Genomic DNA, 15,575 nt, shown 5'->3' with positions numbered 1-15,575 from the left:
TAGGGGTTCAGAATCCCCTGAACCCTGAAGACCATCCAAGGATCTGCAATGTTTAAGAACCTGTTATATGGGTTAGAATAAAAACCTACAACTTTATCCAACATACACATTTTTCTTTCGGATTCTCAAGGACCCAGTGCCAGAGAGAATAAAAACTACTGTTTTAAAGATACACAATGAGGAGTTCCTGGCAGCTCAATGATTTAAGGATCTGGCATTATCACTGCTATGGCTGGGGTCGCTGATGTGGTGCAAATTTGACTGCTGGCCTGAGAACTTTAGCATGCCAGGGGCGTGGCCAAAAATAAAAAATAAAGGTACACAGTGATCCCAGGTAAATAATTGCCTATGACTAAATAGAAGGCTTTGACTAAACTCAAGAAAGAGACAGAAGGGAGCTAGTCAACCCTGGAAACAAAAGGAAAGCAGACATTCAGATGCAAAAGCCACACAGGGAGGATTCTGGTCAGGCTTATTTCTGAGAGCAAATGCATCAGGTCTGCTTAATCTTGTTTCAAATACATAAAGACATCTGATTCCATCTACAGTTGCGAATATCCTGATTAACATCCGGCTTGCCAAACAGCTTACCGACAAGGACAGAATACGCAGACCATGGAATATAAGCATCTGGTACCCCTACCGATTTTGCTTTTCCTTGTAAATTACTCAACTGCCAATTCCAGCTTTAAATCTCACAGGCTTGGGACTCTACTGATAGAAGACTAATCTAGCCATTATTTTGCTAAATCTGGCTTCTGAACCTCTGGCCTTAGGGTCAAGTACAAAGGGAAGAGGAAACGTGTGTAAGTGGCTCTGTGAGGGGATCCTTACTAAAGTCCTTCCTTGGGTGGAGGTTGTGTGGGAGCAAAAGACAACGCTACAGGCAAGAGGTGTGGGAGTGAGAACAGAGGAGGAATGCCTCAGTTTGGGTGGGGGGAAGCAAGAAAGGAGAATCACCAAAGTTCCCAAGAATCCATCAGGTGCAGAAGGAATGGTGTTTTCTCAGCAGAATTTCTGGATGAGAGCTCATATTAAAACCAAGTTCACTTAGGGAGTTCCTGTCGTGGCGCAATGGTTAACGAATCCGACTAGGAACCATGAGGTTGCGGGTTCAATCCCTGGCCTTGCTCAGTGGGTTAAGGATCCCACGTTGCCGTGAGCTGTGGTGTAGGTCGCAGACGCGGCTCGGATCCTGTGTTGCTGTGGCTCTGGCGTAGGCCGGCTGCTACAGCTCCGACTGGACCCCTAGACTGGGAACCTCCATAAGCTGCGGGAGCGGCCCAAGACAATGGCAAAAAAGACAAAAAAATAAAATAAAATAAAATTATACTTTCTGAACATCTGAGTCTGTGGCATGACATTTGAATGGGCTGGAAATTCACCAGCACTGTCCCCAATATATGTTCAAAAGGAAGAAAGGAATAACAGGAGCAGTTTCCAAAATGTCTTGCTGCCTTGGAAAACTGCACAGTAATAATAACACAGTCTCTGCCTCACAGCCAAGATGCTCCCCAAACTTCTCAGTTTCGGGTTTAGCCTAAACATCCAAAATAATCATTATCTTCAATTAGCTTTCGAAAAGTTTCCTCATACTGAATCTTGTTTTCGCCCTATGTTATGTTACATAACACTATTTACACTTCGAAGACACTGAAACCCACCATAAGTTTCTGAGAACTTACGGAATGTCCATTCTGAATGAGACTGCCGGACACTAAATAGGTAACATGCAGCTGGGCTCCCGAATTTTCCTTCCGCTTCCTTTCAACATAGTCATACAGCATCCTGTGACAAACAAAAGGCCAAGTCATTAATGAAAAGTTTACCTCATCAACTGTTAATTCATGAGTTACAAGTTAGATGTATGAAGTCTGACTGTGCATCAAAAATTTTACAGAATATTTTTGCTCTGTCCACAGACACAGAGTTGATTTTTTTTTTTTAAGAGTTGAAAAAAGATGAATGTAACACAGGCGTTGGTGTCAATTTGCACCAAGCTGGCACAGTCACCAAGTAACCAATGAAAGGAAATCTAATAGGCGGTCAAGAGGAGCTAAGCCTGCGTTAAAAGAGGCAAAGGCATACAACGGATAGAATAATGAATCAAGAGCAAGTTCAGTCACGACCTAGCCACGGGATCCTAGATAAATTAGTTTCTCCAGGCCTCTTTATACCCTGAGTGTAAGTCAGGAGGGCTGTACTAGATCATAGCTCTCTTAACCTGAGATTCCTGTGCCATCCATAACCCTCCACCCCTCAAAACCATAAGCAAAATCTTTGTGTTTTTTGTGGGGGAGAAAGGGGGGAGGGTGGAGATGATTCAAGGTTTCCATAGATTCACGAAAGGATTGCTCCAAAACATTAAGAACCACTGTGTAGACGATCACAAAGTAGCTGGCTCTAAAATCCCAATCTCTTTTTTCTTTGTTGCCACCCTGCGGCATATGGAGTTCCCAGGCCAGGGATCAGATCCGAGGGGTAGTTGGGACCTAAGCCACAGTCGTGGCAACGCAGATCCTTAGCCCACTGTGCCAGGCCGGGGATCGAATCTGCATCCCGGTGCTCCCAAGACACCATGGATCCTGCTGACCACCATGGGAACTCCGAGAAATTCCAATCACATGATCAGATTCAATGCTGTTTCAGAACTGCAAATTTAAGAGTTTACACTGCCTAGTATTCATTAACCTGAGATTACCAAACAGTCAATATAGAAATTCATTTTTTTTTTTTTTTTAATGGCTGCACTGGTATTTGGAAGTTCCTGGACCAGGGATTGAACCGAGTGGCAGCTACAACCCACGCCACAGCTGTGGCAGTGCTTATCCACCTACTATCATCAGAAGCTGACTCCCCTCAATAACTTACAATTTGACAGAAACATCAACAAAAGAGACGTATCATTTTGCGTCTTTTATTTCAGGAAACATTTGGTGAGCCTCTATAACATGTCATACTTCTGCCAAGGATGGCTAGAAACAAAAACCCCTAGGCCGCTGACTACTCTCTTAGCTCTCCGACCCAACGCCTCGCTGAGTCTCCTGCTACCCTGCTCCGTTTCCTGCTTAGACTTGGCTACCTCCTCCCCTTCTGTCCTGCTGGGGTTCTCTCTTCAGCTGTCTTTTCACTCTCTAGAGTGAGCCATGATCTGGGTTTGCCTAGTTCGGAGGGGTGTCCTGAGACATGGACTCCAGCACCAAGACAAACCGTCCTGGGCACACCAGGATGACCGGTCACCTGACTGCCTATTCTCCCTGAGCCCTTTCATTCATCCTCGTGGCTTCATTTAATCCCAACAACAACATCTGCTCAAACCACTCAAGCCAGAAATCTGGGAGTCATTATCCTTCACTTCTCCTTAGCCACGGAGTGCCAAATTTTGTCAGTTCTCCCTCCCAAGTAATTCTTGACTCCATGCCCTCCAAATTTCTTGACTGGACATTTCAATTCCAAGTGTCAATTCCTTCCTCTCACCCTTTTCCCATTCATTATCCACAAGGCTGCCAAGGTAAGGTTTAAAAATGCAAACCAAGTTATGCCGTCAATAAAACTTTACTGAGCAGCTACTTCGTGCTCTATGCCTTGGGGACAGACCAGTGGACAAAGCAGTCAAAGTTTCTATCCATTCAGAATTTGCACTGTAGAAAAGAGAAAAACAATAAACCAACAAGTAAATATGTCAGATGTAGTAAGTCTACGGGGGCAAAAGATTAGAACAGAGAATGCCTGAGAAGTTTTGCTATTTTATATAAAATGATTATATAAAATGAAGCTCTCAAGAACAGAGCCCTGCAGGAAATGACACAGCCACCAATGTGCAGTCTTGGGGAAGAATGCTCCATGTGGAAAGAAGAGCAAACGCAAGGGCTCTGAGGCGAGAGTGTAAGCCCGGCCTCAGGACCAGACGGAGGTGAGTGTGCTGAGCGAGGAAGGCGGGAGAAGACAGCCAAGGGCCAGACACGCGGGCTCTGCGGCCTGAGAGAGGACATTAGGCAAGAAGGTCTTAGAAGGTGGAGAGCAGAAGTAACAGGATCTTATCTCTTAGGAGGATTCCTGACTGGTGTGCGGAGAATACACTGTCGAGGGGCAGGGAAGGAAGCAGGAGGCCAATTAGAAGGCTACTGCAGAAATCCGGCCTAGAGAGCATGGCGGCTCAGACCAGGGTGGTAGCAATGGAGCTAGTAATTAATGGATGATTCTGGGTATCTCTCAAAGGGAGAGATAACAGGACATGCTGATGGATTGACTGTGGGCTATGAGAGAAAGAAAGGTCAAGGGCGACTGGACTGGAGTTTTCTTCTGGCGCAGCAGGTTAAGGAATAGCATTGTCACTGCAGCGGCTTGGCTTGATGCTTTGGATGGGTTTGACCCCTGGCCTGGGAACTTCCACACACAGTGGGCATGGCCAAAAAGGGGAAAAAGGGGCATTCCATCGTGGCTCGGCAGTTAACAAACCTGACTAGTATCCATGAGGACACGGGTTCGATCCCTGGCCTTGCTCAGTGTGCTAAGGATCAGGTGTTGCCAGGAGCTATGGTGTAGGTAGCAGATGCCGCGTGGATCCTGCGTTGCTGTAGCTGTGGTGTGGGCCAGCAGCTGTAGCTCCGATTCAACTCCTAGCCTGGGAACCTCCATATGCTGCAGGTGTGGCCCTAAAAAGACCAAAAAAAAAAAAAAAGACGACTGAACTAAGCAACTCAAAGAACAAAGCTGTCATTCACCGAGATGGAGGAAAGTAGGGGAAAGAGAGAAGGAGGTGATGGGGGGGTTAGGAGTTAAGTTTTGGGGCATGTTAAATCTGAGGCCTATTAGTCTTTCAGTGCTGTTGAAAAGGTAGTTGGTTACTCTGATATGAAGTGTCATTCCCTGTTCAAAGTTTTCACTAGCGCCCCATGCCCTAGGGAGGAAATCCAACTCGCTAGCAGCAACACGGCGGCCTGTGCTCGGGTCCCCTTCTCTCTCACCCTTCTCCCACATTCACACTACTTTCCACCTTAAGAAACATTCTACAGTTCCCCTGGATGCTTTGGATGCCCCCCTTCTGCCTAGAATGCTCTTCTCAGACCTCTTCCTCCTGACGCCTCATCAGGACAGCAGCCCAGTCATCACGTCCTATGTGAAGCCTTCCCTAATAGCACCAGGCCAACAGGGCGCCCCTGCCTTCTAAGTTCTAATGGAACCTATCCCATACCTGTTACTGTAGCATTTACCACATTGTATTTCTAATTATTTAGTTTCTATATCTGCCATCCTCACTAGATTATAAACATCTTGAGGAAAAATGTGTCCTACTGAGCTTTTTTTTTTTTTGGTGAATCCTTTATCTCGCTCCCCTTTGTATTTCCTTCCATGCAGCACTTATGTCAGCAAAGATGAGGTACACAGACTCATGAACACTTTGGTTTATTTACGTTAGGACGACAGGAAAGGCAGAAGACATGATAGCAGGGACCATGCCCAAGATGCTTTCAGCTTGCTGGCTACGTGCATTGTCTTTTATCAACAACTCATAGTCTTGCTTGCATCACTGCAGTCACTGTCCTCTGTGCACTTATCTCCCCAAATCAACCTCAGTTCTCTTTTATATTAACACATTCAAAACTGCACAAACTCTTTAAAAAAAAATTCTGCTTGTTTTGAATCTCTAAGATATGGTCACCTAGCTTGATTATGCCAAACATCTTAGTAATGGGCCAAATACTCCTAAATGTGAATGACAATACATACGACGTCTTACAAGATGCATTTCCTACACACGTGATGAACTATATTCTCTCATCTTCTCATTTTAATTCATTAATCCTCCCTCCTGATGAGTTCCACCCACAATCCTCCCTAGGATGAATGGTGTAGTCTAGACTGCCTTTCCTAACCTAATTCCTTCACATTTTTATTTTATTTTTGCTTTTTAGGGCCACACCCAAGGCATATGGAGGTTCCTGGGCTAGGGGTTGAATCAGAGTTGTAGCTGCCGGCCTACAACACAATCATGCGGGATCCTTAACCCAGTAAGCGAGGGCAGGGATCGAACCCTCAACCTCATGATTACTAGTCAGAGTCGTTTCCACTGAGCCACAACGGCAACTCCCCACAGCATTCTTACAACCTGAAATTATCCTGGGACCTTGTCTGCCAGGTTTGCTGTTTTATAAGAGCCTAAAATAGTGCTAAAAATATAGTAAAAACTGAAAAAACTTGTTCTTTTTTTTTGCTTTTTTTTAGGGCCACACCTGCAGCATATTGAAGTTCCCAAGGGTTGAATCAGAGCTGCAGCTGCCAGCCTATTCCATAGCCACAGCAACTGTGGGATCTGAGCCACGTCTGCGACCTATACCACAGCTCACAGCAGTGCCGGAATCCCAACCCACTAAGCGAGGCCAGGGATCAAACCCGCATCCTCATGGATTCTAGTTGGATTCATTTCCGCTGTGCCACAAAGGGAACTCCCTGAAAAAACATCTCTTGCTGAATCCAAGCAAACAGTAAAAACCATGCCTATTAATTGCCCTCAGTGTCAATGGTGATACTTTTTTTTTCATTGAAGACCAAGTAAATTTATTCAGTGCTAATATCCTTTCAACTATTTTCGTATCCATTATAACATTTGATTATCAAAACAATCCTGTTACATCAAGAAATTTTTAACCATGTCCAATTTACCATTACTTAAAAAGCTCCGTTTAGAGCTTTTCATGTACTGCCTCATAAATTTTTACTCACCTCAAGTTGAAAAACATCGACATTTCCTTCTAGAAGTATTACAGTATTAGCTTTTACATTTAGATATATATATTCATCTCAAATTAATTGTTGCTCAGTGTTGGGGAAGTTGAGACTTTTTTTTTCCATACATTTATCAATTGTTCCAGTAGATATCTTTAGAAAAAAATTAATTTTCTGGGAGTTCCCATTGTGGCTCAGTGGTTAATGAACCCGACTAGGAACCATGAGGTTGCAGATTCGATCCCTGGCCTTGCTCAGTGGGTTAAGGATCTGGGGGTGCTGACTGTGGTGTAGGTCGCAGACGCGGCTTGGATCCTGCACGGCTGTGGCTGTGGTGTAGGCCAGCAGCTATAGCTCCGATTTGACCCCTAGCCTGGGAACCTCCATATGCCGCGGGTGTGGCCCTAAAAAGACAAAAAAAAAAAAAAAAAAAAAAAAGAAGTCTGACTACCTGAAGACGTCTTGATCTTGGGAAGCCCAGGCCATAGACACAGACCACTCACAACGACGGGTCAACAGCCCTTGCTGACGTCCCAGCTGATGGGCAGCATCAACTGCCGGACGCGTACATACAGTTGCCTACAAATGACTGGACTCCAGCACTGAGGCACCAGACATCATGGAACAGAGAGAACCATTCTCACCGTGCCTTGCCCAAATTCCAAACCAAAAGGATCTATGAACATAACATGGTCTTTCAAGCCACTAAATTTGGAGGCACTCTGTTACACAGCAATAGTAACTGGAACAGGGATGAACCTGAAAACATGTCCCCCGCCTTCATGGAGTTTATATTCTCGTGGGAGGAGGACATATAACAAGAAAATGTCAGCTAGGAATAAGAATTATGAGACGCTGGAACAAGTAGACATCCACATGCAAGAGAAGGAAATTGGGCCCTTTCCTTACACCATATACAAAATGATTCCTGGGAAAACATAAGCAGAACATTCTCTGACAAAGACTGCAGCAATACCTTTTTGGATCTGTCTCCTAGAGTAACAGAAATAAAAAACAAACAAATGGGACCTAATTAAAAGCCTTTGGACAATAAAGGAAACCATAAACCAAACAAAAAGATAGCCTGCAGAGAAAATATTTGCAAATGATATGCCCACAAAGGATTAATCTGCAAAACATACAAATAGCTCAGATAGCTCTACATCAAAAAACAAATAAGCCAACTGAAAAACGGGCAGAAGATCTAAACAGACATTTCTCCAAAGATACACAGATGGCCAAAAACCACATGAAAGAAAAGATGCTCAACACCACTAATGACTAAAGAAATGAAAATCAAAATCACAGTGAAGTCTCACCTCACACCAGTCAGAACGGCCTTCATCGAAAAGTCTACAAATAACACATGCTGGAGAGTGTGGAGAAAGGCAGCCCTCCAACACTGTTGATGGGAATGTAAACTGGTGCTAGCACTATGGCGAACCGTATGGAGAGTCCTTAAAAAACCAAACACAGAGGCCTTTCCATCGTGGCGCAGCAGAAATGAATCCAACTAGTATCCGTGAGGATGTGGGTTCCATCCCTGGCCTCGCTCAGTGAGTTAAGGATCCAGCGTTGCCGTGAGCTGTGGTGTAGGTTGCAGACTCGGCTGGGATCCGGTATTGCTGTGGCTGTGGTGTAGGCTGGCAGCTACAGCTCTGATTCGACCCCTAGCCTGGGAACCTCCATATGCCCCAAGTTGTGGCTCTAGAAAATACAAAAAAAAAAAAAAAAAAAAAAAAAAAGACAAAAATAAATAAATAAATAAAAATCAGCTTGAACCAACATCTAATCTGAAAACTATAGTGCATTCTTGGTGTTTTGGCTTTTTTTTTTTTTTGTCTTTTCTAGGGCTGCACCCATGGCATATGGAGGTTCCCAGGCTAGGGGTCGATTTGGAGCTGTAGCTGCTGGCCTACACCACAGCCACAGCAATGCCAGATCCTTAATCCACTGAGCGAGGCCAGGGATCTAACCCGCAACCTCATTGTTCCTAGTCGGATTTGTTAACCAAGGAGCCACGACAGGAACTCCTATAGCGCTTTCTTACTGTGAGGACTGAAGCATTTTTTGTACATATAAGGGTATGTGGAAACCTTAAATGAAGTGGTAATTATTGATATAAAAACTCACAGAGGGGAGTTCCTGACGTGGCGCAGTGGTTAACGAATCCGACTAGGAACCATGAGGTTGCAGGTTCGGTCCCTGCCCTTGCTCAGTGGGTTAACGATCCGGCGTTGCCGTGAGCTGTGGTGTAGGTTGCAGACGCGGCTCGGATCCCGCGTTGCTGTGGCTCTGGCGTAGGCCGGTGGCGACAGCTCCGATTCAACCCCTAGCCTGGGAACCTCCATATGCCGCGGGAGCGGCCAAGAATAGCAACAACAACAACAACAAGACAAAAAAAAAAAAAAAAAAAAAAAAAACTCACAGAGGTAAATCTTCATGATTTACTTGGGTTAGGCAAGTCTTCTTAGATACAACATAAAAAGCACCAGCAACAAAACAGAAAAAAACGGGACTCTAACAATAATAAGAACTTTTGCACTTCAAAAGGCACCATCAGGAAAGCTCAAAGAGGGAGTTCCTGCTGTGGTTCAAACCTGACTAGTATCCATGAGGATGTGGGTTTGATCGCCGGCCCCAGCTCAGTGGGTTAAGGATCCGACGTTGCTGTGGCTGTGGTGTAGGCCAGCAGCTATAGCTCTGATTGGACCCCTAGCCTGGGAACTTCCATAAGCTACGGGTGTGAACCTAAAAAAAAAAAAAAAAAAAAACCTGCAAGACAACCCACAGAATTGGAGAAAATTTTCGCAAATCATTATCTGATCAGGGTCTTCTATCAAGAATATTTAAAGAACTCTTACAATTCAATAATAAAAAGACAGGGAGTTCCCGTCGTGGTGCAGTGGTTAACGAATCCGACGAGGAACCATGAGGTTGCGGGTTCGATCCCTGGTCTTGCTCAGTGGGTTAACAATCCAGCGTTGCCGTGAGCTGTGGTGTAGGTCGCAGACACGGCTCGGATCCTGCGTTGCTGTGGCTCTGGCGTAGGCTGGGGGCTACAGCTCCGATTCGACCCCTAGCCTGGGAACCTCCATATGCTGCGGGAGCGGCCCAAGAAATAGCAAAAAGACAAAAAATAATAATAATAATAATAAAAAGACAAAAAAAACCAATAAAAAAATGGGAAAAGAACCTGTAAAGATAATTCTCCAAAGAAAACATGCAAATGGCTTACAAGCACATGAAAAGAAGATCAGTATCTTCGGCTATCACAGAAACGCAAATCGAAACCATAGTAACGCCAGAGTTCCTGTGTAGTTGGGTGGGTTAGAGATCCTGGGTTGTCACCGCTGTGGCTCCACAGGCTGCGGGTGTGGCCAAAAAACGAAACAAAAACAACCCAGAATGATACCACTTCAGACCCACTAAGATGGCTAATATTTTAAAAGACAAGATAATAGAAAAGAGCTGATAAGAATGTTGAGATAGCTATTAGAACCCTCGCACCTTGCTGCTGGGATTGTGAAATAGTACAGACACTTTGGAAAACAGCTCATCAGCTCCTCAAAATATTACATATGACCCAGAAGTTCCAATCTTAGGTGGATACTAGGAGAACTGAAGGCACATGGCCACCCAAAAACTTATACACAAATGTTCATAACACCCAGATGTGGAAATAAGCCAAATGTCCACCACTTGGTGAATGGGTAAACAAAATGCTGTATACCCGTATATCATGGATTGAACCGTATTCCTTGCAAAATTTTACGCTGAAGACCCAACCACCAATACCTCGGAGTGTGACCTTATTTGGAAATAGGGCTCTGCAGATGTCACTAGTTAAGGTGAGGTCACACTAGAGTAGGGTGGGCTCCTGACCTACTATGATTGGTATCCTTATAAGATGGCCACGTGAAGATGTAGACAACAGAGAGAACGCCATGTGACCACGAGGCAGATATTGGGGTTATGCAGCTACAAGCCAAGGAATGCCAAAGACTGCCAGCAAACCACCAGAAGCTGGAAAGAAGCAAGGAAGGATGTGTGTTCTACAGGTTTCGGAGGGAGCACGGCCCTGCCAAACCTTAATTTTGGACTTCCAGCCTCCAGAAGTGAGACAATGAATGCGTTTCTTTTTTCTTTTTTTTTTTCTTTAGGGCCGAAACCGCAGCATACAGAAACGCCAAGTCTAGGGGGTCGAATCGGAGCCGTAGCCACTGGCCTATGCCACAGCCACACGGGATCTGAGTTGCGTCTGTGACCTACACCACAGCTCACGGCAACATCAGATCCTTAACCCACTGAGCGAGGCCAGGGATCAAACCTACGTCCTCATGGATCCTCGTCAGGTTCATTTCCACTGAGCCACCACAGGAACTCCCAAATTTCTGTTGTTTTAAGCCACCCGGTTCGTAGTATTCTGTTATGGCAGCCCTAGAAAACTAATTTATAAATGTATAAACTAATTTAATATTCCATATAATGGAACATCAGTCAACCATAAAAAGGACTGAAGTACTGATACATGCATAACATGGCCAAACCTTGAAGACAGTATGCTAAGAAACCAGACGCACAGATTCCACAGCAAATGATTCCATTTACGTGACCTCTCCAGGACAGGCAAATCTATAGACAAAGACGGTATCAGTTGTTGCCTAACGCTGGAGAAGATGGGCAGGAATGATGAGAGACTGCTAATGGACACAGGGCTTCTTTTGATGGTGATGAAAACATTCTGAAATTAATTGCAGTGGTGGCTGTACAACACTACAAATATATTAAAAATCACTGATGGAGTTCCCGTTGTGGTGCAGTGGTTAACGAATCCGACTAGGAACCATGAGGTTGCGGGTTCGATCCCTGGCCTTGCTCAGTGGGTTAACGATCCGGCGTTGCCGTGAGCTGTGGTGTAGGTCGCAGACAAAGCTTGGATCCTGCGCTGCTGCGGCTCTGGCATAGGCTGGCAGCTACAGCTCCGATTTGACCCCTAGCCTGGGAACCTCCATATGCTGCGGGAGTGGCTCAAGAAATTGCAAAAAGACAAAAAAAAAAAAAAAAAAAAGATAAAAATCACTGAATCACTTTCAATGGGTGAATTATATCTCAAACTGTTTTTCAAAAAGGGATTATCAAAAATTAACAGGGTAACATGACAGAGAATTAAGGAGGGGGAGAGGTACCTGAAATAGAGCATTAGGGAAGAGTTGTTCTACGAAGGAATATGTGAAATTTGACCTGAATCTGAACGATGAACCCGCTGGGAGAAGAGCATCCAGGGAGAGGGAATGGTACAGGTGTCCTTGGGTGATAATGGGCCTGGCATATCGGAGGCACAGAAAGGCAAGGAGGCTTGAGGATAAGCGAGGTGGAGAGTGGTATGGATGGAGGTGGCAGACAGGCAGGGCTAGAGGGCATAGTGATTCCATAAAAGTACGGGAAATAAGGGCAGCTACAGTAAAAGTGCAGGCAACTGTATTTCAACGCCAGTCTTCAACATGCACCTTTAACCTCAACAGGCTTACACAGTAAGAGTTACATCAGTGCATAGTCAAACATCCACACCACAACCAACAATTACTCTTATGGGTGTCCATTCCCAAAGTTACCCGAATTTTCCGGTTTGGGCCAGGACGGGCCTTAGCAAAGGCAATCTCAAAAATCAGTCCAAACCCATCCCCTGGGCCAGGTCTTGAAGGCATAAACATCCCAGCCAAAACTGGCTTCCAAGATCTGTCAAACGGCAATCCAAATCAAGCCCAATCAACCCATTCCAGAGATCAAAGATTGTTTAAGACTCACAGAATGTTCCTACTGTTCCTACGACTCAAGGAAGAGGGAAAAATCAGACCACATTTAGGAATAAAGCAAACAAAATGAGTATATTAACTCAATATATGTACTATTAGCCTATTCACCAATTGCTACCCACCAGACACAGACAATATCTGCACACGTGCAGGTGAAGAATTTCGAAGTTAATTCAAAAGCTTGCCTTTCCACTCCGGCCTGAGGTTGCACGACAAGTGTCAGCAAGGAAAGGAGATGTGGCCAAATTCTCGACGGGAAATGCTCCGCGTCATCCTAAACCCGCCCTTTTCAGTTTCCCTGAAATAGTTCTCCCGTCTCACACTGTCATAAAGCCTGCGTCCAACGCTGGTTGACCTCACTATCAACATTAAAGTGTCTCAGGAACACCCAGACAGGCCTGAGGAGCACGCACGTGTGAAAACGTTACAAAGACGTTTGGGACAACAGCCATATAAATCTGAGATGTAAATAAAATCAGCTAGTCCATTTAATGAACTTGAAGTAACAAAGTGATGAAGCAGAAGACAAGGCTACAAATAAATCCAGTAAACGCATCACCACACATTTGTATACAAGTCCACCCACCTCCTAAATAATAGACAAAACAGTATTCTTTCTCATTTCCCCAGAGGGCCGGGGGGGGGGGTGGTTTTAACATAGAGACTTCCTGTACACTAACAACACAGCAAAAGAAAAAAAAATTTCCAATCTGATTAAAACAGTAATAAATTGTACTTACTGGAGTTCCCGTCGTGGCGCAGTGGTTAACGAATCCAACTAGGAACCATGAGGTTTCGGGTTCGATCCCTGGCCTTGCTCAGTGGCTTAAGGATCCAGCGTTGCCGTGAGCTGTGGTGTAGGTCACAGACGTGGCTCGGATCCCGAGTTGCTGTGGCTCTGGCGTAGGCCGGTGGCTACAGATCTGATTAGACCCTAGCCTGGGAACCTCCATATGCTGCGGGAGCAGCCCTAAAGGACAAAAAGACCGAAAATAAATAAATAAATAAATTGTACTTACTGTTTGGCCTGATTAACATGAACTCCTAGTGTATAGCTCAGCCATTTGTATGTCACCTGCAAGAAGAAGAAATTTTTTAAATGTTTTATGATGACTCCAGAGTGAGGGTCAGTCCCAAGGGCTCCTCAAGATTCTTACTCTCAGATGATAATGCATTATAAATTACATTAGATGCCACCCCAGTTTTGCCAAGAGCTGTCCGTCTGGGCAGGGAGGATCACGGTATTTATCTTGCAGATACTAAGAAGTTTGTATCGCAGATCAATTCATGCAAAAGAGTCTAAAAAGAAAGCCTGAATATACATAGGAAAAGCTCTTACTTTCCTCACACTCCTTGTTTTACTAAGCCCCCCCCCACATTCTGCCTTTTTTTGGGCCACCACCAGAAACTATCTTCAAACTCAACCGGAAGCCAGGTTACTCTGGACTGTATGACTCCAACTTCTGAGGAAAGGTGCAGCCATACAAACATTAGAGCGCCCACAGGTGGTGCCGGGTCAGGTAATGAGTGAAGTGGTTGAATAGTGTATCAGGGGTGAGATTGGGAACAACTGGCATCAAGCTTTGTTCCCCCTGCCATCCCTCCTTGACCTCTCCTGTCATTTGCCACTTCCTCCCAACCTGTCGAGTTTCCAACAATCAGAAAACTTACAAAGGTTAGGCAAAAGCGGTGTGATGTGGAGGAAATCACTAGCAAGAGACAAATCTAGGCTGGAAAACTGATTATCCCTTACTAACCGCAAGCAAAGACATTATCTGGTCCCTCTGCTTCAACTGCCTTTTGTAGGGATACTTCCACCGACTTCTAGCGGGTCGCTGTAAAGATTAAACGCAGTCATGTGTATCCAAGCTCACAGCAAGCCCTCAATCTTCCCGATTTGCGAAACGCACTCACATTCATCGTCTCACTTGAATCTTGACTCTAACCCTGCGAGGCAGGTCAAACCTCTATCAACACCAAACTTCCGGGAAGAGGAAAACAACGGACGGTCGGAGGGTTTGCACAACTTATCACTTAACCCGGCTAAGACACAAATTTCCTCAAGGGTAACTTAGGACTTCAAACTTGTCAGACAGGTGTAGAGAGACCTGAGAAACGCTATCAATGAACGCTCCTCCCTCCGCGCCTGACCCCCGCGGCGCGTGGTCGGGGCGCAGAGCCCAGCACGCCCACCCCAGGGACGCGGGTTCGCGCGACAAGGAGAGCTCCTCCCCGGCGAGGCCTCGCTCGCTCTGGGACACTAGGCACGGGGACGAGACCCCCTCGGCCAGTCCCCACCCGGCCACACGCACAGGGGTCAAGGCCCCCGCCGGCCTCACCGGGCCCAGGACCCCAGTCGCGCGCCCGCATCCCCCAGCCCGAAGTCCTCACGATTTTGTTCTGGTCCGTGACGAACTCGTCTATATTTTCCAGATAAAACTGGTCCGCCATGGTGCCGCCGTGCCGGGCCCCGCCGCCTCGGAGCTCCCCCGCGCCGCCACAACCGCGGCTCCCGCCGGCGGGAAACGTCTCTTTAGCCCCCCACGTCCCGGGTCGTTTCCCACGGCAACGGAAGCGACGCGCTACGGCGGCCGCCGAGGGTCAAACGAGGCTCGGAGACGGCGCTGGCTGAAGTAGGCGGGGCTAATAGGAGCGAACGGAAGTGAGGAGCCGGGGTGCGGGCGTGCCCTGCAGGCGCTGTCTGTAGAACCTTGGTTTCTACTCTCAGCTCTGCCGCTCGGTGAGCAACTCAGGGCAAAATAGCTCACCTGTAGGAGCCGCAGTCTTTCCACTTGTAAACTGATAAAATAATCCTTGCCCTTGCATGCGTGTATTCAACAAGTATTAAGTACCCCATCTATTCCAGGCACTTAGGCACTGGGACACAGCAGTGAACAATAAAGACAGAAATAAACAAGTATTTTAGTAAAGTCCTCCCAGCTGTGATAAAGTACTGCCTGTTAGAATCTCAGAATGGAGAAATTAGGGAAGGTTTTCCAGAGGGGATGAGAGAGGGGAGTGTTTGCTGGGAAG

General features: G+C 45.9%; 1 protein-coding gene across 1 annotated transcript in view; it reads right to left on the bottom strand.

Annotated features, from left to right (window-relative positions):
- POLD3 (polymerase (DNA-directed), delta 3, accessory subunit) overlaps window positions 1-15,072 on the bottom strand; it is a 50,355-nt gene extending 35,283 nt beyond the window's left edge. The window contains 3 exon segments of the mRNA NM_001244235.1: window positions 1,686-1,788; window positions 13,562-13,617; window positions 14,934-15,072. Coding sequence (NP_001231164.1) covers window positions 1,686-1,788; window positions 13,562-13,617; window positions 14,934-14,993 — 219 coding nt within the window. The 5' untranslated portion in view covers window positions 14,994-15,072.

Source organism: Sus scrofa, chromosome 9, assembly GCF_000003025.6.
Source record: "Sus scrofa isolate TJ Tabasco breed Duroc chromosome 9, Sscrofa11.1, whole genome shotgun sequence".
NCBI classification, from domain to species: Eukaryota; Metazoa; Chordata; class Mammalia; order Artiodactyla; family Suidae; genus Sus; species Sus scrofa.
This window is presented reverse-complemented; position numbering and strand designations above follow the sequence as displayed.